Raw genomic sequence first — 22,347 nt, 5'->3', positions numbered from 1 at the left:
AACCTTATTATTCTGCCTAAGAAGAGAGGAAATTTATGCCTGCTGTTGCAGGTACCATAAAACTAAAGGAAATGGTGATAAAACCAAAGTCTTATTCCACATAGAGGCTTTATTTACTTTCTGGCCGCTAGGTCCTTGACTAAATATATCTACCTTTGTCTATCCATATATATTTCATGGGTTAGGAATCTAGCCAAGCTGAGCTTAGGGTATATACTGAAGCCAGCAGACAGGTACTCCAGATTAAATGAGGCATCATGAGAAAATAATGGCCATCAATTTGTCAGAAAGTCTACAAGGTTAAATACAGTGAAATATTTGAAGCTTTTTAACCACAAATAATTGAAACAGACTTGCTATTTTATTTAATATTGATGAGTAAATGCTATTTATCTTTATTCTATATGACAGTGTTAAGAAGAGTAATTTCTTGGGGCACCTGGGTGGCTCAGTTGGTTGAGTGTCTAACTTTTTTTTTTTTTTTTTTTTTGAGAGAGAGAGAGAGATCGGGCACAAGTGAGCGAGGGGCAGAGAGACAGAATCCCATGACGGGCAGTCCCACAAAGGGCAGAGAGTGGTAGAGAAAGAAAGAGACAGAGAGAGAGAGAGAGAGAGAGAGAGAGAGAGAGAGAAGCAGGGCTTGTGTTTTACCCGAAGCAGGGCTTGTGCTCACCTGATGTGGGGCTGGAACTCACGAACTGTGATACCATGACCTGAAATGAGGTCAGATGCTTAATGACTGAGCCACCCAGATGCCCAAGTGTCAAGCGCTGGACTCTTAATTTCAGCTCAGGTCACAATCTCACAGTTCATGGGATCAAGCCATGCATTGGGCTGCACGCTGACATCTCTAAGCCTGTTTGGGATTCTCTCTCTCCCTCTCTCTCTCAAAATAAATAAATATTTAAAAATTTTTTTAAAAAAGAAAGATATTTAAAAATATTTATTCATAAAAAAAACATTACACAGTAAACTTTCTTAACATCCTAAAATGAAAAACAATATTTAAAAAATTAAGCAAGAGGAATGGCATTGTTTTACATGTTTATAAATTTTTTTTTAATGTCTAGCTAACAGAAGACAAACTCATAGTATTCTATCTGTTGTGATACGTTACTTTGGTTCAAAGCATATGAAGAAAATCTAGCCTTTATATAGTTAGTAAAGTAGTATTCTAAAATGCCTTTTCAGATAACGTGAATATTCATATTTGATACAATACCAGAAATTTAACAAGTGGCCACTTCTTAGGTTATTTGTAATGTAAAACCTGAAATAGTATCAATGACTTTTTGTACTCTGTTACATTAAAAGCTATTGGTCTACCTTGCACTTTGAATAAATCTTTTACCCATGCATAATTTAAAAAAATCATATACTATCTTTTGAAAAATACTGACTCACTGAGTTATACAGATCTCCTAGATATTGTCACTTTTCACCATACAATACTAAGGAAAATCACATTATCACACTGCCAATCTTACAATAAAAGTCTTTAAGTATTGGGAAGCTGCCAAGCTAAAGACAGTGATACAAGTTTTTTAAATTTGAATATTCACCTGAAAGCTCAAATTTTATAATTTTCAACAAATACTGTCAGCTTCTCTTTGAACTGATAGGCTCACATAATTCATTTTCAAGAAAATGTGAACCAAGTATCTCAGTCTGAATAACCATCATTTTTGTTGTGGTTAGTTTAAAATAGTGTTTCATGAAAAAAGCTGTGGTTGCAGCTTGCAACTCAAACAACAGTACAAGTGTTCTTATTCAAAGCTATCATGATACTTCAGTATGCAGAGCTGCTTCAGGCACTCTTCCCATCTGCCACATGGAATATTAAGATGTGTACTGAAGGATGGAGATTAATTAAAAATAATAATTTTTACTGCTTCATCAAGGACACTTCTAAGGGAAATGCTTGGCCTTTCTTTTCTAAAAACAGCAAGTGGCTAGCAGTAATGAATACAATGATTGCTAGTTAAGGTTGGGTGCCACTGTTTTAATTCATCTACAGGCATCAGCAGTTTTAGCCTCCAGTTTTTGCGCTTTCACTGCAAACGTCAACACGGTGAAAAGGGCAAATAACACTTTAGCATTAGTACAAAAATAGATTTGACCACATGTACCTCCTAAGAGTCTCAAGATCCAGGAGTCCTCAGAACACACTTAAGAATTACTACATTAGATAATTTTCTTAATAGTGTTTTCCAATTTTAGAACGTATATTTGTAAATTACACTATAAACGGTTAAAAAACATTTTGCTACTTGTTTTTTATGTTAAAATATACACATTATTTTAGTAATAATATGTAAATATATTTTAGTTTAGTATTCCAAGCAAGTTTTAATTAATCATGTAACAAGACTTGATACTAAATATTATTGTAGTGTTCAATGTTAGGAAGCTAATGCAATACAACAGTTCTGTAATCTCAATATAAATATTTAACTTCAAAAAAAGAAAGCTTTAATAGATTAAGCATTCAATAGCTAATCTATTGAGAACATTACCAAGTGTCTAGCACTGTATTTACAATCTTTAAAATGAAGTGGAGAAAATGAGTTTAATAATAAGATGGTTTAAAATCTAAGTTGTAGGAATTTCAGAAAAAAAATACTGCAGGTCAGAGTAGTTGTAGATAAATTAATGAAAAAGGCAGAAACCAAGTTAGGACTTAGAGGGAATTAGAGAAGAAAGAAAACACTGGAGAATCAAGGAACAACAGGAATAAAGTGAAGGGGGTAGCATTTCTAAAGGTAGGGAGAGTACAAAGGAAGTCAATCAACTAGTCCCAATGATGAGAGCATGCTAGAGAGTAATGAGATTGGGTAGAATGAGGGCAGAGTCAAAAGAGCTTTGGAAGCCAAAGAGAATAATGCAGACAATAGGGTATTGTTACAGTTTTGTCATGACAGAAAAATATTAAAAAGGATACAATTGAGCAAGATTAATCTGGCCATGAGATTACGACAAGAAAAGATTTGCAAAAAGAACATTTAGGAATCAGGTAATTTCAATATTGGGAGCACTGGTTGATAAGAGTGAGCTAAGTTTGGGGCAATGGGAATAGAAAGAAATGAATTCCAGAGATAAGACTTAGTGAACTTCATATCAGCAGCAGGTTAGGTAAAGGAGAAGAGTAAGTCAAGGATGATTTGAAGATATTTAGGGTTACAGAGATGAGAAGTAATAACATTACTGAATACATATTGTATCCTAGGTAGCATGATAGACGTATAACACATTAATTAAATTGTCCCACAGCTGTATGTAATAGCAATCTATTTTACAGATAAGGGAACTAAAGCCCAGAGTGATGAAGTAATTTGCCTTGCTAATAAGTGGCTTAGGCAGCCCTGACACATAGGTTTATCTAACTGGAGAGATAAAAGGCTATCACAATGGTTAAAAAGCCTGAAGCCTACAAGTCATTTGCCTAGGCAATTAGCTTTGTCACTTACAAGCTGCTAGAGACCTGACAAGTTGCTTAATCTTTCTGTTCCTGTTTTCTCACCTCTAAAATACAGACAGCAAACTACTTACAGAGGTGTAATAAGGATTAAATGAGATAATGCATAGAGACACTGTTAATAGTGCCTACAAAATAGTAAGCATTCAATACATTTGCTATTATATCAGCACAATATACTAGTGTCATTAATAGAGAGAAAACCCAGTTTGGGAAGAAAAAACATAAAATTCCAAACAAGATGAGTTGGAGGTGGCTTCTTTAAAGTTAATATTTTCTTTTTTTTTTTTTGAGAGAGGGGGTGCAAGTGAGCAAGGGGCAGAGACAGAGGGAGAGAGAGAGAGAGAATCCTATGCACTATCAGTGTGGAGCCTGAAGCAGGGCTTGAATTCACCCCATGCAGGGCTCGAGCTTACCCTATGCAGGACTCAAACTCAGAAACCATGAGATCATGACCTGAGCCGAAGTCAGAGCCACCCTGGAGCCCCATAAAAATATTTTCTTGTGTGATTTTATAAAACTGTTGTTTACTTTGTATAAGATACTATGCTAGATGCTAAAAGTACAAAGAAGGAAGGTAGATAAAAGGGTAATTTAGGTAGAGAGAAGATAGACAAATTATGAAGTACAATGATACACTATATACCAAATAAGCAATACATACAAACAAAAAAAGCCCCAGAAGTTAAAAAAAAAAAGATTGAGGTTCCCTTGACAGGCTAAGATAGATAAAGCCTGCACAGGACCTTGGAGGAAGGATAAGACTTAGATAAGAAAGAGAAAGCTGAGAAGAGTAAGGAAGGAGATCTGTCAGGAGAGCAGCATGCACAGGGCAAACAGCTCACATGACATGTTTCAGAGAAACCAAAAGGAGCAGCTTAATGTGAACAACAATTTGCATTAAAAGATACATTAAAAAGGTTGAAAGTTTTTTTTATCAAGTTCTAAAGAGCTTTGAATACTGCTTTATGGACTGTATTTCACTATGTAAGCAAAGAAGAGTCTCTTTAGTTTTCTAGCATCAGACTTCTCTAGCTACATACCTACTTCTAAAAACACTAAATTTGTTTTAGAACTACCATCCTCTGCGTCTTTCATTTTATAAGCTAGCACATATAAAATACGATCATACTCAAATACGATCATGACTAGATGAGGCAAATGCATCTGTTCTGTCACCTTAAACTAGCTAATCAGAGCTTATAACTTTGCCCTAGGCACCATTTTTTGACAGCTGATAAGTACTTTTCTAGAATTGAAATGCTATAAATTAAACTCTAAATTCTTACCAAGGTATCATGCCATGAAACATACTGAGGATCTAAATAAATTTACAGCCACAAGATATGTGAACCAACCTCACTATTAGAACTTCTGGTCTAATTTAGGCATGATAAAAAAATCATAATAACTTTAGCATTATCAGTTTTAAAAGTTGATTAGAATACCATAAAACATGCACACATGCACATATATATTTTCAAAGATCAAGGATTTTTTTTTTCCCTTTCACTAATTTATTATTAATTGGTTTACAGTATTACTTACCCTAGTATTCTATTCATTCCATGTCTAGCAGCATAGTGTAACGGAGTATTGTGCTGGTAGGGCTCTCCATAAGATATATTTGGATCAAGGGATTCTTTTAGCTGAGGGTTGTTTTCATATATTTGGCAGGCCAGGTTTTCATCACCATTGATAAGTGCTTTACGGAATTTGGTGGTTGTATTTCCCATGTTTTCTTTTGTTTTTTTTTTTGATAGGCAGTGGCACTTTTTTCCTTCCCCGTTCAGCCACTTCTTAAATGTTTCTGCAACATGTTTCACATTCTAATGGAAGAAAAAATTATCAAATTAGATTGTGAAGCAGTACCCTAAAGAAACAATAACACAATTAGGAACACTAATAAAACATAGGAAGCATATACAAGAGAACAAAATAAATTACATTTTGCCAAATTCATCTTAACAGCCAAAAAAAACTCAAATTTTTAACGTTGCTCAAATTAACTTCTTGTTAAACTGTACCATTTACCCGCACAAAAACTTTAAGGCTGCACTTTGTACTATGAAGGTTATTGTACTATGAAGGTTATCTACATATATGAGACTTTCAATTTTCCTCTTCACATAGGCAGGAAATAACTTGACTGAATTTTATGATTGCATACGCTTAAATCTCTGTATAAATTATGTATAAGATGACTCGGCCAATTTTTGGGAGAGTAAAAAAATGTAGGAAATTTTGCTCATACATGAACTTCAGAATAGGTGTTAAGTTATAATAAAAAAACACACAGTACTTGGCTAGCATGCTCAATAAATGCTAGTTTTGCTCCATTCCAATAAATCTTCCTTCCTTCCATCCTTCCTTTCTTTCAGTTATTTATTTTGAGAGAGAGAGAGAGAGAGAGAGAGAGAAGAGGAGGGGAAAGGAAGGGAGGGGAAGGGAGGGGAGGGGAGGGGAGGGGAGGGGAGAGGAGGGGAGAGGAGAGGAGAGGAGGAGAGAAGAGAGGAGAGAAAATCCTAAGCAGGCTCCGTGCTATCAGCACAGAGACTGGTGCAAACACACAATGTGTGAGAGATCATAACCTGACCTAAAATCAAGAGTTGGATGCTTAACGGACTGAGCCAACCAGGAGCTCCTCCAACAAATGTTTCTGAATCTATTCTTGAACTATGATCAAAATTAGTGATAAAGGAAATAGCTATGTGAAGGCAGGTATGAAATAAAAGGACTCTTCAAAGAACGATCAGTATAGATGGAGTTGAGGGTATCTAGTATTGAATTCACAGAAGATAAAAAATGAAAATAGGCTGGGGCCAACTAAGAAACTTATACTTTAATCTGTAAAGAATGGGTAATTAAAGGCTTTTATGCATGGCAGTGATACAATTATTTTATGCTTTAGAAAATTAACCATTGGGACAGCGTAGAAGATAGACTGGAAGGAGAAAAATTAGAGGCAGAATACAGAGTCCATCATGTTACCCATTAACTCAGTGAGCGGCAGGCTGGACATTAAAACATAGCTTTTAAAAAAATTTGAAAACAATATGTACTTGTTCAATACAAGTTTTATATAGGGTAGTAACAGTTTCAACATAATACAAATTAACAGACTAAAAAACAAATGAGTTATTTTAAAAGCTTGCTACAAAACAGAGGCTCTCCACCTTGGCTATACATTGAATAACATGGAGAACCTCAGGGTCCCAACAGCCAAGCTACACTCCAGACTAATTAAATCAGTTTCTAGGGGGTGGCACACAGGCACTGATATTTCAGCTTCCTTGGGTGACTTCAATGTGCACACACTACTGTAAAAAAACTCCTAACTCTGTCTAGGCAAATGGTTACATCTGAGAATGTAGATGAAGGTGAACAGGCAGGATAAGACATGTACTAAACCTATTTTAGAGACAGGTGTTGACTACTGACTATAGCAGCATTGGCACACATCTATACTTAATGAAGTCACCATTTGAGTCTTTTAAGGGCTCTTTTTTATTGACATTTTTACTTTAAATATGCAAATACATACACATAGTAGGATGAATAAAGAAAACCAAAAGATAACTGGAAGATAACCACAATTAGCATTTTGATATATAACTACCCTATTTATAATGTATGCAAATGTGTCTTATGCATAACATATACACTATAAATATTTATATACATAAACTGGATCACACTAATTAAAAAATTTTCATTTAATTTTCCAGAGGGTTGATGAACTAACTTTAGACTAATGTACTACTCTTTTATCATTTCATCTAGAATAAAGAAAATCCCTCCCAAAGACAGTCTTCTACTTATTGTAATATACTATAGACACTTTGGAGATTTTTCAGGGACACCTAGTATTTTTTTGTTTTGTTTTTCATAAAATCTAGGAGCCATGTGTTTATTCTTAGTGAAATAATTTGTGTTTTGTTGTATTGCTTCAAGCACTTTAAGGATTTATTATTTTTAATGAGAACTCCATTCAGTTTACTGTATATTTCAATCTATAACCAAATATAAAATATATCATGTAGATTCTAAGCGTCTTACCTAAAGGATTTGAAAACATACAGTTGTTTAGTCTTACCTTTCTTCTCTGTTAGAATGTAGCTCAAATTATAAACATTTTTGGAGTTTGGATTAGATTAATAAACAACATATTTTCTTTGATTTACATTATACTTTAGCTAATATTCTATAAGAAAAGTAAATTCTATCCAAGATGTGAAAAAAAGAAATATCTAAGAAAGCAATGTTATCTTGGAGTAATTATTTGAAATAACAGGATACTAAAAAAAAAAACAATAATTCTCTAAATGTGCACTGAACATTACTGTCACTCATGGTGAAAAGCATAATGGCATCTCTAAATCTTTTTGTGGTTCTCAGTTATTTTAAGGTCTGTTTCATTTTTTTAATTTGAGTTCAATAAACCTGAAAGTCAGCAGGAAATGCATCACTTAAAATTCATAGCTCCATTAGCTCAGATTATTCTCATGTCTTATCTAGAAATTTACCAGATGTGTCAACTTTTTCATAGCCACAGCTAGTATAACCTGAAGTGACTGTTTCCTCTGAATCAAACTCTTAAATAATATGTTCCCAACTCCAAGATAAATTTATGTATAGAGTTTCATGAAGCAGGTGATAGATTACCAAAGAGGTGAAAATAATTCCTTATTTGGGGGTTTTAAGTTTTACAGGAAAATCTATACAAAGTTTCAACTGTCAGTGGTAGAATACAGCATCTGATAAGTATTTAATGAAAAAAGTAAGAAAAATATAGACTATCAATGGACTCTAGAAAGCTTTCTCCAATTCCTGATTAATTTAACTGTGAGGAGCTCTATAACTCTTGCTTTAAATCTTTGTCTCTCAACTTCTGTTTTCATAGGTTAATAATCTGCAACAAAAATTCAAGGGCACTTAAATTAATAAACTATTACCAGAAGTCTTTCATAGAATATGAAGTTCTTCAGAAATAACTTTCTCTTAACTTATCTGTTTCCACACAAGTAAATTATTTTTAAATTCATAATTACAGATTAAAATTGTTGACCTAAATGAAGTAATTGGCTTCCATTCTTCACTTACCTAGAAGAAAACCCATTACATACATACACACACAAACACATTCATTCACCATCTACCCCCAATTCATCTTTCTTCAACTGTCTGCCATATTGATAAGAATAACAATTGTAAATCTACAACTAAACGTCTCTTTAGCCAGAATAGAAACAAATAGAAAGTTTATTCAAACAGTAAGTCCCAACCTCATTCCACTCTAGGTTGAGAGATGTACCTCAAAGAAGATTCGAGAAAGCTCTACACCCAGAGAAATGGATTGTCATTGCAATAATACTTACAGAGAAGGAGAGGATGGTTTAAGAACTGACTCTAAGAGAACTTTCAAAGGACAAGGTAAAAAAGAAAAAGAAAAAAGAAATAAGGATAGGAGAAAAAAAGCCAGGAAAAGTCAATATACTACAGCAGACAAAAACCATGTGGACAAATAATATATTAAGCTATCAATTCTGTTCATTCACCATTCAACAAGCACTATTAAACTGTAGTTATTTTCATTTGTCACTATGCATCAGAATCACCTCAAGAGGTGATTTCAAGTGGTCTAGGGAGCACAAGGCCAGAACAGAATTTTAAAAGCTTCCTAGTTGATCAAACCCTACAGGTCAGAGATGAGGACCATGGACTCATTCTGAAATCATGCCAAACCATAGGTACTAGAAAGCAGTGTGATGGCATGGAAAGTGTAGGAGTTAGAAAGACTTGTGTTCAAATTCTATTTTTATATTACCAACTAACTTAACTTTTGAGTTGTTTCTTCATCCATAAACCATTAGTATTAACATCTACTTTCTTCAGCCAACTAAAATAAATGACCAAACATAAGCATCATTGTACCTATGGAATTTATATTCTAGTGGGAGTAGAGGAGATAAACATTGTAAGGCTTTGATTTTATTCTGTGTCCGACAGGAAGCCATTACAGGTTTTGAGCTACATCTTTCTCAGGGTTTAGCATTTTTAGAAAAATGCAATTATGGTTTATCCATGTTGACAAATTAATCAATAGTTCAATCATTGTTATTACTGAGTAGTATTCAATTGCAAGGATGTACCACTAATATTCACATATTAAAGGACATGTTGATTGTTTCCAGTTTTGGGCAATTGTTAATAAAGCTATCATAACATTCACATACAAGTTTTGTGTGAATGTATACTTTAATGTCTCTTGGGCAAATATCCAGGAATGGAATTGCTGGGACATGTGCTAAGTCATTTGTTTAACTTCATAAGAAACCATTAAACTGTTTTCCGGAGTAGACATGCCAATTCATTCCTATCAGCCATGTATGAGAGTTATAGTTGGCTCTGTATCTCAGTCAGCATTTTGAATTATCAGTTTTTTGGTAGGCTTTTGTTGTTGCTGTTGTTGTTATTGTTGTTGTTTTTGTTTGTTTGTTTTTGTTTTTGATAGCCATTCTAATGGATGTATTGTGGTACCTCACAATGGTTTTAATTTCTATTTTCCTAATGATTAATGATATAGAACATGCTTTGATATGCTTACTGCCACAACTATATCTTGACTGTATATCTAAAATGTCTGTTTAGATCTTTTGACAATTTTTAAGGCGGATTACTGTTGAATTTGAGTTCCTTATACAGTCTGTAAAAAATAAGTCCTCCGTTAGAAATGTGATTTGCAAATATTTCTTCTCGTCAGTAGCTTCTCTGAAAAGTCTCTTAACGGTGCTCATAGGCCACAAGTTTTAAATTTTGAAGAAATCAAATTTATCATTTTTTTTTCCTTTGGACTGTGCTTTTGAAGTCATATATAAAACTTGCCTAACTCAGGTCACAGAGATTTTCTCCGATATTTTCTTTTAGGAGTTCTTTAATTTTACGTTTATATTTAAGTCCATGATCATTGTGAAATCATTTCTATATAAGGTTGAGGTGTGGATTGAGATTCATTATGTTTTATGTATGGACAGCTTCCTTTATTGAAAAGAGTATCCTTCCTCCACTGAATTAATTGCCTTTTTACCTCTACCAAAAACCAAATGACCAGCAAAGTGAATTCAACAATACATTAAAAGGCTCATATACCACCACGATCCAGTGGGATTTACTCCAGAGATGCAATGGTGGTTCTGGAGTAACTGCAATGGTTCAACACCTGCCAATCAATCAATGTGATACACCACATTAACAAAATGAAAGATTAAAAAATCGTATGATTACTCAATAGATGTAGAAAAAGTATCTGATAGGACCCTGGGAAGATGGTGGCGTAGGAGGATGCTGGGCTCACCGCGCGTCCTGCTGATCACTTAGATTCCACCTACACCTGCCTAAATAACCCAGAAAACCGCCAGAAGACTAGCAGAATGGAGTCTCTGCAGCCAAGCGCAGACAAGAGGCCCACTGAAGAGGGTAGGAAGGGCGGAAAGGCAGTGCGCGCTACACGGACTGGCGGGAGGGAGCCGGGATGGAGGGGCAGCCTGCCGGTCAAGCAGAGCCCCTGAGTCTGGCTGGCAAAAGTGGAGGGGCCGGATGGAGTGTGTTCCGACAGCAAGCGAGACTTGACATCTGGAAGGTTATAAGCTAACAGCTCTGCTCGGAGAACGGGAGGGCTGGAGGACAACGGGAGGGAGAGTTATTGAGCCCTGGACGACAGAGCGCAGCTTGGCGGGGGAAAAAAGGCGCTTGCCAGCGCCATCTCCCTCGCCCATCCCCCAGCCAAAATCCCAAAGGGAACCAGTTCCTGCGAGGGAACTTTCTTGCACCGGGCAAACACCCAACGCTGTGCTTCTACGGATCCATCCCTCTGGGGGGTCTGACCCCCTCCCAGTGTCACAGGGCCCCTCCCAAAGAGGATCTCCGAAGGAAAAGCCAGCTGAGCCTACCCCACCCACCCCTCCCGCCCCTGTGCACCTTGCCGATCCACCCCACTAATACGCCAGATCCCCAGCACCACAAGCCTGGCAGTGTGCAGGTAGCCCAGACAGGCCACGCCACCCCACAGTGAATCGTGCCCCTAGGAGAGGGGAAGAGAAGGCACACACTAGTCTGACTGTGGCCTCTGGGGGCAGACATCAGGTCTGACTGCGGCCCGCTCACCAACACAAGTTATTCAAGACAGCACAGGGGAAGTGCCCCACAGTCCCACACCACTCCAGGGACTATCCAAAATGACAAAATGGAAGAATTCCCCTCAGAAAAACGTCCAGGAAATAACAACAGCTAACAAACTGATCAAAAATGATTTAAACAATATAACAGAAAGTGAATTTAGAATAATAGTCATAAAATTAATCGCTGGGCTTGAAAACAGTATAAAGGACAGCAGAGAATCTCTTGCTACAGAGATCAAGGGACTAAGGAACAGCCAGGAGGAGCTAAAAAATGCTATCAATGAGCTGCAAAATAAAATGGAGACAACTACGGCTTGGATTGAAGAGGCAGAGGAGAGAATAGGTGAACTAGAAGATAAAATTATGGAAAAACGAAGCTGAGAAAAAGAGAGATAAAAAAATCCAGAGTATGAGGGGAAAATTAGAGAACTAAGTGATGCACCAAAGAGAAATAATCTATGCATAATTGGTATTCCAGAGGAGGAAGAGAGAGGGAAAGGTGCTGAAGGGGTACTTGAAGAAATAATAGCTGAGAACTTCCTTGAACTGGGGAAGGAAAAAGGCACTGAAATCCAAGAGACACAGAGAACTCCCTTCAGACATAACTTGAATCGATCTTCTGCATGACATATCATACTGAAACTGGCAAAATACAAGGATAAAGAGAAAATTCTGAAAGCAGCTAGAGATAAATGTGCTCTAACATATAAAGGGAGACCTATAAGACTCGTGACTGATCTCTCTACTGAAACTTGGCAGGCCAGAAAGGAATGGCAGGAGATCTTCAATGTGATGAAAAGAAAAAATATGCAGCTGAGAATCCTTTATCCAGCAAGTCTGTCATTTAGATTAGAAGGAGAGATAAAGGTCTTCCCAAACAAACGAAAACTGAAGGAATTCGTCACCACTAAACCAGCCCTACAAGAGATCCTAAGGGGGATCCTGTGAGACAAAGTACCAGAGACATCGCTACAAGCATGAAACCTATGGACATCACAATGACTCTAAACCCATACCTTTCTATGATAACACTGAATGTAAATGGACTAAATGCGCCAACCAAAAGACATAGGGTATCAGAATGGATAAAAAAACAAGACCCATCTATTTGCTGTCTACAAGAGACTCATTTTAGACCTGAGGACACCTTCAGATTGAGAGTGAGGGGATGGAGAACTATTTATCATGCCACTGGAAGTCAAAAGAAAGCTGGAGTAGCCACACTTTATCAGACAAACTACACTTTAAAGGCTGTAACAAGAGACGAAGAAGGGCATTATATAATAATCACAGGGTCTATCCATCAGGAAGAGCTAACAATTATAAATGTCTATGCGCCGAATACAAGGAACCCCCCTCACAAACATAAGCGACCTTATTGATAAGAATATGGTAATTGCAGGGAACTTTAACACTCTACTTACAGAAATGGATAGATCATCTAGACACACGGTCAATAAAGAAACAAGGGCCCTGAATGATACATTGGATCAGATGGACTTGACAGATATATTTAGAACTCTGCATCCCAAAGGAACAGAATATACTTTCTTCTCGAGTGCACATGGAACGTTCTCCAAGATAGATCACATACTGGGTCACAAAACAGCCCTTGGTAAGTATACAAGAATTGAGATCATACCATGCATACTTTCAGACCACAGTGCTATGAAGCTTGAAATCAACCACAGGAAAAAGTCTGGAAAACCTCCAAAAGCATGGAGGTTAAAGAACACCCTACTAAAGAATGAATGGGTCAACCAGGCAATTAGAGAAGAAATTAAAAAATATATGGAAACAAACGAAAATGAAAATACAACAATGCAAACGCTTTGGGATGCAGCGAAGGCAGTCCTGAGAGGAAAATACATTGCAATCCAGGCCTATCTCAAGAAACAAGAAAAATCCCAAATACAAAATCTAACAGCACACCTAAAGGAAATAGAAGCAGAACAGCAAAGACAGCCTAAATCCAGCAGAAGAAGAGAAATAATAAAGATCAGAGCAGAAGTAAACAATATAGAATCTAAAAAAACTGTAGAGCAGATCAACAAAACCAAGAGTTGGTTTTTTGAAAAAATAAACAAAATTGACAAACCTCTAGCCAGGCTTCTCAAAAAGAAAAGGGAGATGACCCAAATAGATAAAATCATGAATGAAAATGGAATTATTACAACCAATCCGTCAGAGATACAAGCAATTATCAGGGAATATTATGAAAAATTATACGCCAACAAACTGGACAACCTGGAAGAAATGGACAAATTCCTAAACACCCACACGCTTCCAAAACTCAATCAGGAGGAAATAGAAACCTTGAACAGACCCATAACCAGTGAAGAAATTGAATCGGTTATCAAAAATCTCCCAACAAATAAGAGTCCAGGACCAGATGGCTTCCCAGGGGAGTTCTACCAGACGTTTAAAGCAGAGATAATACCTATCCTTCTCAAGCTATTCCAAAAAATAGAAAGGGAAGGAAAACTTCCAGACTCATTCTATGAAGCCAGTATTACATTGATTCCTAAACCAGACAGAGACCCAGTAAAAAAAGAGAACTACAGGCCAATATCCCTGATGAATATGGATGCAAAAATTCTCAATAAGATACTAGCAAATCGAATTCAACAGCATATAAAAAGAATTATTCACCATGATCAAGTGGGATTCATTCTTGGGATGCAGGGCTGGTTCAACATTCGCAAATCAATCAATGTGATACATCACATTAATAAAAGAAAAGATAAGAACCATATGATCCTGTCAATCGCAGAAAAGGCCTTTGACAAAATTCAGCACGCTTTCTTAATAAAAACCCTCGAGAAAGTCGGGATAGAAGGAACATACTTAAACATCATAAAAGCCATTTATGAAAAGCCCACAGCTAACATCATCCTCAATGGGGAAAAACTGAGAGCTTTTTCCCTGAGATCAGGAACACGACAGGGATGCCCACTCTCACCGCTGTTGTTTAACATAGTGTTGGAAGTTCTAGCATCAGTAATCAGACAACAAAAGGAAATCAAAGGCATCAAAATTGGCAAAGATGAAGTTAAGCTTTCACTTTTTGCAGATGACATGATATTATACATGGAAAATCCAATAGACTCCACCAGAAGTCTGCTAGAAGAATTTAGCAAAGTTGCAGGATACAAAATCAATGTACAGAAATCAGTTGCATTCTTATACACTAATAATGAAGCAACAGAAAGACAAATAAAGAAACTGATCCCATTCACAACTGCACCAAGAAGCATAAAATACCTAGGAATAAATCTAACCAAAGATGTAACAGATCTGTATGCTGAAAACTATAGAAAGCTTATGAAGGAAATTGAAGAAGATATAAAGAAATGGAAAAACATTCCCTGCTCATGGACTGGAAGAATAAATATTGTCAAAATGTCAATACTACCCAAAGCTATCTACACATTCAATGCAATCCCAATCAAAATTGCACCAGCATTCTTCTCGAAACTGGAACAAGCAATCCTAAAATTCATATGGAACCACAAAAGGCCCCGAATAGCCAAAGTAATTTTGAAGAAGAAGACCAAAGCAGAAGGCATCACGATCCCAGACTTTAGCCTCTACTACAAAGCTGTTATCATCAAGACAGCATGGTATTGGCACAAAAACGGACACATAGACCAATGGAATAGAATAGAAACCCCAGAACTAGACCCACAAACGTATGGCCAACTAATCTTTGACAAAGCAGGAAAGAACATCCAATGGAAAAAAGACAGTCTCTTTAACAAATGGTGCTGGGAGAACTGGACAGCAACATGCAGAAGATTGAAACTAGACCACTTTCTCACACCATTCACAAAAATAAACTCAAAATGGATAAAGGACCTGAATGTGAGACAGGAAACCATCAAAACCCTAGAGGAGAAAGCAGGAAAAGACCTCTCTGACCTCAGCCGTAGCAATTTCTTACTTGACACATCCCCAAAGGCAAGGGAATTAAAAGCAAAAATGAACTACTGGGACCTTATGAAGATAAAAAGCTTCTGCACAGCAAAGGAAACAACCAAGAAAATGAAAAGGCAACCAACAGAATGGGAAAAGTTATTTGCAAATGACATATCAGACAAAGGGCTAGTATCCAAAATCTATAAAGAGCTCACCAAACTCCATACCTGAAAAACAAATAACCCAGTGAAGAAATGGGCAGAAAACATGAATAGACACTTCTCTAAAGAAGACATTCGGATGGCCAACAGGCACATGAAAAGATGCTCAACGTCGCTCCTCATCAGGGAAATACAAATCAAAACCACACTCAGATATCACCTCACGCCAGTCAGAGTGGCCAAAATGAACAAATCAGGAGACTATAGATGCTGGAGAGGATGTGGAGAAACGGGAACCCTCTTGCACTGTTGGTGGGAATGCAAATTGGTGCAGCCACTCTGGAAAACAGTGTGGAGGTTCCTCAGAAAATTAAAAAAAGACCTACCCTATGACCGAGCAGTAGCACTGCTAGGAATTTACCCAAGGGATACAGGAGTACTGATGCATAGGGGCACTTGTACCCCAATGTTTATAGCAGTACTCTCAACAATAGCCAAATTATGGAAAGAGCCTAAATGTCCATCAACTGATGAATGGATAAAGAAATTGTGGTTTGTATACACAATGGAGTAGTACGTGGCAATGAGAAAGAATGAAATATGGCCCTTTGTAGCAACATGGATGGAACTGGAGAGTGTTATGCTAAGTGAAATAAGCCATACAGAGAAAGACAGATGCCATATGGTTTCACTCTTATGTGGATCCTGCGAAACTTAACAGAAACCCATGGGGGAGGGGAAGGAAAAAAAAAAAAAGAGGTTAGAGTGGGAGAGAGCCAAAGCATAAGAGACTCTTAAAAACTGAGAACAAACTGAGGGTTGATGGGGAGGTGGGAGGGAGGAGAGGGTGGGTGATGTGTATTGAGGAGGGCACCTTTTGGGATGAGCACTGGGTGTTGTATGGAAACCAATTTGACAATAAACTTCATATATGGGGGAAAAAAAAGAAAAAGTATCTGATAAAATTCAACATCAGTTCATGATAAAAAACCTTCAACAAAGTGGGTAAAGAGGGAACATACCTCAACATAAGGCCATATATGAAACACCCACAGCTAAATCATACTCAGTGATGAAAAGCTGAAAGCTTTTCCTCTATATTCAGGAACAAGACAAGGATGTATACTCTTGGCCACTTTTACTCAACATTGTATTGGAAGTCCTAGCCAAAAAAATTAGGAACGATAAAGAAATAAAAGGCATCCAAATTAAAAAGAAAAGAGTAAAATTGTCACTACTTGCATATGATTTGATACTATATATAGAAAACCCTAAAGATTCTGCCCAAAACATTTAGAATAAATGAATTCAGTAAAATAGCAGGATACAAAATCAATACACAAAAATATATTGTTTCTATATGCTAATAAATGAACTATCAGAAGGAGAAACTAAGAATAATTCCATTCATGACTGCATCAAAAAAAATACCTTAGGAATAAGTTTAACCAAGGAGGTAAAAGACCTATTCAGCAAAAATTACAAGACACCGTTGAAAGAAACTGAAGATGACACAAATAAATGCAAAGATATTCTGTGGTCATGGATAAGAATTAAAATTGTTAAAATGTCCATTCTACCCAAAGCAATAATCTATAGATTCAATGCAATCTCTATCAAAATTCCAATGGTATTTTTCACAGAAATAGAACATCCTAGACATTGTACAGAACAAGAAAAGACCCCAAATAGATAAAACCATCTTGAGAAAAAACAGCAAAACTGGAGGCATCAGATGCCTTGATTTCAAACAATATTACAAAGCTACAGTAATCAAAACAGTATGGTATTGGCATTAAAAACGGACACATAGATTGGGGCACCTGGGTGGCTCAGTTGGTTAAGCATCTGACTCTTGATTTCGGCTCAGGTCATGATCCCACAATTTGTGAGTTTAAGCCCTGCATCAGGCTCTGTGCTGACGGTGTGGAGCCTGGTTGGGATTCTCTCTCTGGCCCTCCCTTGCTCTCTCTCTCTCTCTCAAAATAAATAAATAAACTTAAAAACAAAAACAAAAAATAGACACATGGTTCAATGGAACAGAATATAGAGCCCAGAAATGAACCCATGCAAATATGGTCAATGAATTTATGACAAAAGATCCAAGAATAAACCATGGGGAAAACAGTCTCTTTACCAAATGGTGTTGGGAACACTGGACAGCCACATGCAAAAGAATGAAATTGGAACACTATCTTACACTCTACATAAAAGTTACTCAAAATGGATTAAAGACGTGAACGTAAAACTGAAAACCGTAAAACTCCTAGAAGAAAACAGGTGGTAAGCTCCTTGACATCACTCTTTATGATTTTTTGGCACTGATACCAAAAGGAAAGGCAACAAAAGCAAAAATAAACAAGTGGGACCATATCAAACTAAATAGCTTCTGCACAGCAAAGGAAACCATCAACAAAATGAAAAGGCAACCTACATAACGGAAGAAAATATTTGCAAATCATTTATCTGGTAAAGGGGCTAATATCGAAACACATGAAGAATTCAGTTAACTTAATAACAAAAACATCCAATCAAATTTGGACAGAGAATCTGGATAGACATTTTTCCAAAGAAGACCTATAGATATATGGCCAACAGGTATATAAGATGGTCAACACCATTAATCATCAGGGAAGTGCAAGTAAAAGCCATAGAGACATCAACTCGTATCTGTTAGAATGGCTATTATCAAAAGTACAGGAAATAATAAATGTTGGCAAGGATGTGAAGAAAAGGGAGCCCTTGTACACTGTTGGTAGGAATGTAAATTGATGCAGCCACTATGGAAATCACTGTGGTGGCTTCTCAAAAAATTAAAAACAGAACTACCATATGGATTCAATAATTCTGGGTGTTTATCCAAAGAAAACAAAAACACTAACCTGAAAAGATACACGCACCCTCATGCAGCACTACTTACAACAGCCAAAATATGGAGACAAACTAAATGTCCTTCAATGGATAAATACATAAAGAAAAAAAAAATATATATATATATATATATATATATAATGGAATATTATTCAGTCATTTAAAAAATGAAATCTTGTCATTTGTGACAAATGGTTGGACCTTGAGGACATTCTGGTAAGTTTAACAAGTCACACAGAGAAAGACAGTGTTATGATCTCATTTATATTTGGAATCTTAAAAATCAACCAACCAAACAAAAACAGCAAGCTCACAGACATAGACAGGGAGTCAAAAGGCACAAACTTCCAGTTTTAAAATAAGTAAGTCATGGGGATGTAATGTACCGCATGGTCACTAAGTTAACAATACTGTACTGAAACTTGATATGAGAGTAGACCTTAAAAGTTCTCATCACAAGAAATTTTATATGTGTGCTGATGGATGTTAATTAGACTTACTGTGGTGATCATTTCACAATACATACAATTACTTATTCATTATGTAATCATTATGTAATCATAATGTAATGATTATGTATGTAGTACACCTGAAACTAACTTAAAATTGTATATCAATAACACCTCAATTAAAAAAAACAATTAACTAGGGGCACCTGGGTGGCTCAGTTGGTTAAGTGTCTAACTTTGGCTCAGGTCATAATCTCACGGTTTGTGGGTTTGAGCTCCGTGTTGGGCTCTGTGCTGACAGCTCAGAACCTGCAGCCTGCTTCAGATTCTATGTTTCCCTCTATCTGCCCCTCCCCCATTCATGCCCGCGCGCTCTCGCGCTCTCTCTCAAAAATAAATAAACATTAAAAAAATTAAATTAAAAAGCAATTGACTATATTTGTATGCATCCAATTCTGGACTCTATTCTGTTCCATTTTTCTGTGTGTCTATTCTTTCAGCAATACTACCTTGTCTTGATTACTGTGAGAACTGACATCTTAACGATATTGAGTGGCCCAAGCCATGCACATGGTATTTCTGTCAATTTATTTATGTCTACTTTTTCAGTGAGTGATTTATAAGTTGCATCATACAAATGGTATACATATCCTGTTAGATTTATACCTAAGTATTTATTTTTGGGGGTGCCATTATAAATGGTACTATAAAAAATTTTAAGTTCTCATTGTTCATTTCCAGTATACAGTAATACAACTGAATTCATATATTAGACCTTGCAATCTAGAAGTTTGTTAAATTCACTTATTCTAGGAGTTTTTTGGTAGATATTTTGGGATTGTCTAAAGCAAGCTCATGTCTTCTATGAAAAGAAGCAATTTTATTTCTTCCTTTAAAATCTACATGCCTTTTCTTTTTCTTGCTTTATTACACTGGCTAGACTGATTTTTTTTTTTTTTATGTTTTTATTTATTTTTGAGACAGAGAGAGACAGAGCATGAGCAGGGGAGGGGCAGAGAGAGAGGGAGACACAGAATCTGAAGCAGCAGGCTGTCAGCACAGAGCCTGAAACAGGGCTCGAACTCACGGACCGTGAGATCGTGACCTGGCTGAAGTCGGACGCTTAACCGACTGCGCCACCCAGGCGCCACATAAAAATGTTTTTAAATGAGTTGGGGATTTGCATAGAGGACTAAGCAGAGGTAAGGCTGAATAGCTAGATAGGACTGGACCCTTAGATTCCTGTCCTAAGTTTGGCTTCAGCTTTCAACTTAATTTCAGATCATCACAGTTCTTAATGATATTTCCTACTTCTGAAATGATAGGATTATTATGATATTTAATTATTTTGACTTTAAACTTGGCCAGTGTAATTTGGTGTTATGTATATACTGTTTGCTCTGACAGATTAATTAATGAAATGGGGTGTAATGAGTTGAAAGAGCTGTTTAAAAATTTTTTTTTAAATGTTTTATTTATTTTTGAGAGCATGTGAGCAGGGGAGGGACAAAGAGAGGGAGACAGAAGACCGAAGCAGGCTCTGCTCTGAGAGCTGCAAGCCTGATGCAGGGCTCAAACTCACGAACCATGAGATCATGACCTGAGCCAAACCCGGATGCCCAACTGACTGAGCCACCCATGTGCCCCTGGAAAGAGCTTTTAAGCTAGGTAGACCTAGAATCCTGGCAAGTCTCTTAATGACAACATCCATTTTCTCATGAAGAAAGTAATACTTATTTCTGAGGGACCTTGTAAATATTAAATGTAATAATATACATAACATTCCACAGCTTATAATAACTGATACAACATATCTTCTATTCCCCTAAAGACTATAATGTACACTGATACAATAAATACCTTTTATTTTCCTGTATGAAGAAAATTTGTAATATTGAATTTTTACCAATTAAACTCACAAAATCACAGAAATAGAAAGGGCTAATTTAAATGCTATCAGCGTATATTCCCAAGACTTACCCATAAAAGCTTTAATGTCTTGTAAGTAACTAACTGCCTTCCACATTAGACAATCTAAAAAGTGTATCCTGAAATTGACCATAAGATGATCACTGAAATCTTGTATGAAATGTATTTGGTACTCTTTAATACTTCATATAGATTTTAGAAAACCATGGGCATTTAGTGAGATACAAGTTGCCCCAAAAGATAATGCCAAGAAAACATGATTAAAAATTAACACGACTTAAGGTTCACTTTCCCCCCACCTTGTATTCTTTTAAGAAGTGGGATGTCAAAGATTAGAGAACTGCCGTTTTTTTTTTAAAGTCCCATGCAGATTTTAGCAACTAGTAACAATAACAATAGAAAGTACTGCAGTAAAATGAAACTGGCATAGTTCCTTATGAAAATGACTTGAGATAAAAAGTCTGAATCTGATCGACCAAAAGGCAATAAAGAACGCCTTCAGCAATATGATGTCAAGCCAGTGAGACTCTACTGAGGAATCTTAAAACCTCCTGTAAGGTTACATACTGTAGCAGCTGGTGTCTATGCACCTTTCACCCCCCAACATATATCCCTTGATCTTAATTCTATTACTATCACAGATTCAAAAAATTTAAGCTATATTATACTTTATTACAAACAAACTGTATTTGAGTGCAATCATTAATTAACACAACTGAAGGTACAGCTTAAATTCATAAATATACTACTGAAATGTTAACTCATATTCACCAAAAATAAAACAAAAAACAAGGAAAGCAATTTAGGCTTGCCATCACAAGAAAACTTAAATATTTACAAGTATTGATTTTTAATGAATTATAATACATAGAATCATAGATATAGAAAGGACAGCCAACAGTTTATCTGTCTTCCTCATTAGATTATGGGGAAACTACTTTATTGTTCTTGTCTCAGTCTAATGTTTCAGTAAGATTGAAATGTATACTACTGAATGCACACTCAGTTCAAATTCACCTCTAAGCAATGTATGGGGTGGTGCAGGTGTCAGCAAACTTTCCTTTTCATTTTCTTAACCTTTTATTTAGAGATAATTGTACATTCACATGCAATAATAAGTACTTTTAAAAAGCACTTATTAGCACAGTACCTGGCACACAGAAACCCTCCCAGGAAGTGTTAGCTATTAGATAATTAGAAAAAAGGAAGAAGGCATTCAGGATGGGCCTTTGAGGAAGGAAGAGCTTCTCTACAGAATGCTTGACGTGTATACATACCAAGCTTAGGTGATCTTTCCAACGACCTTAACAAGCAGGGAAGAAAAGGGAGGGTGAATCAGGATGGTACCAATCCAGGCCTTGCTATTA

The 22,347-nt window shown here is 36.4% G+C and overlaps 1 protein-coding gene across 3 annotated transcripts in view; it reads right to left on the bottom strand.

Moving 5' to 3' along the window:
- ANKIB1 (ankyrin repeat and IBR domain containing 1) overlaps positions 1-22,347 on the bottom strand; it is a 145,791-nt gene that overhangs the window by 87,695 nt on the left and 35,749 nt on the right. For all 3 annotated transcript variants that reach the window (XM_045497041.1, XM_045497043.1, XM_045497042.1), the window contains exon 2: positions 5,024-5,304. In XM_045497041.1, coding sequence (XP_045352997.1) covers positions 5,024-5,211 — 188 coding nt within the window. In that variant the 5' untranslated portion in view covers positions 5,212-5,304. The remainder of the gene's footprint in view (positions 1-5,023; positions 5,305-22,347) is intronic.

The sequence above is a fragment of the Leopardus geoffroyi genome, chromosome A2 (genome assembly GCF_018350155.1).
Source record: "Leopardus geoffroyi isolate Oge1 chromosome A2, O.geoffroyi_Oge1_pat1.0, whole genome shotgun sequence".
Classification (NCBI taxonomy): domain Eukaryota; kingdom Metazoa; phylum Chordata; class Mammalia; order Carnivora; family Felidae; genus Leopardus; species Leopardus geoffroyi.
Note: the sequence above shows the minus strand (reverse complement) of the source record. Positions and strands in the feature narration are given on the sequence as shown.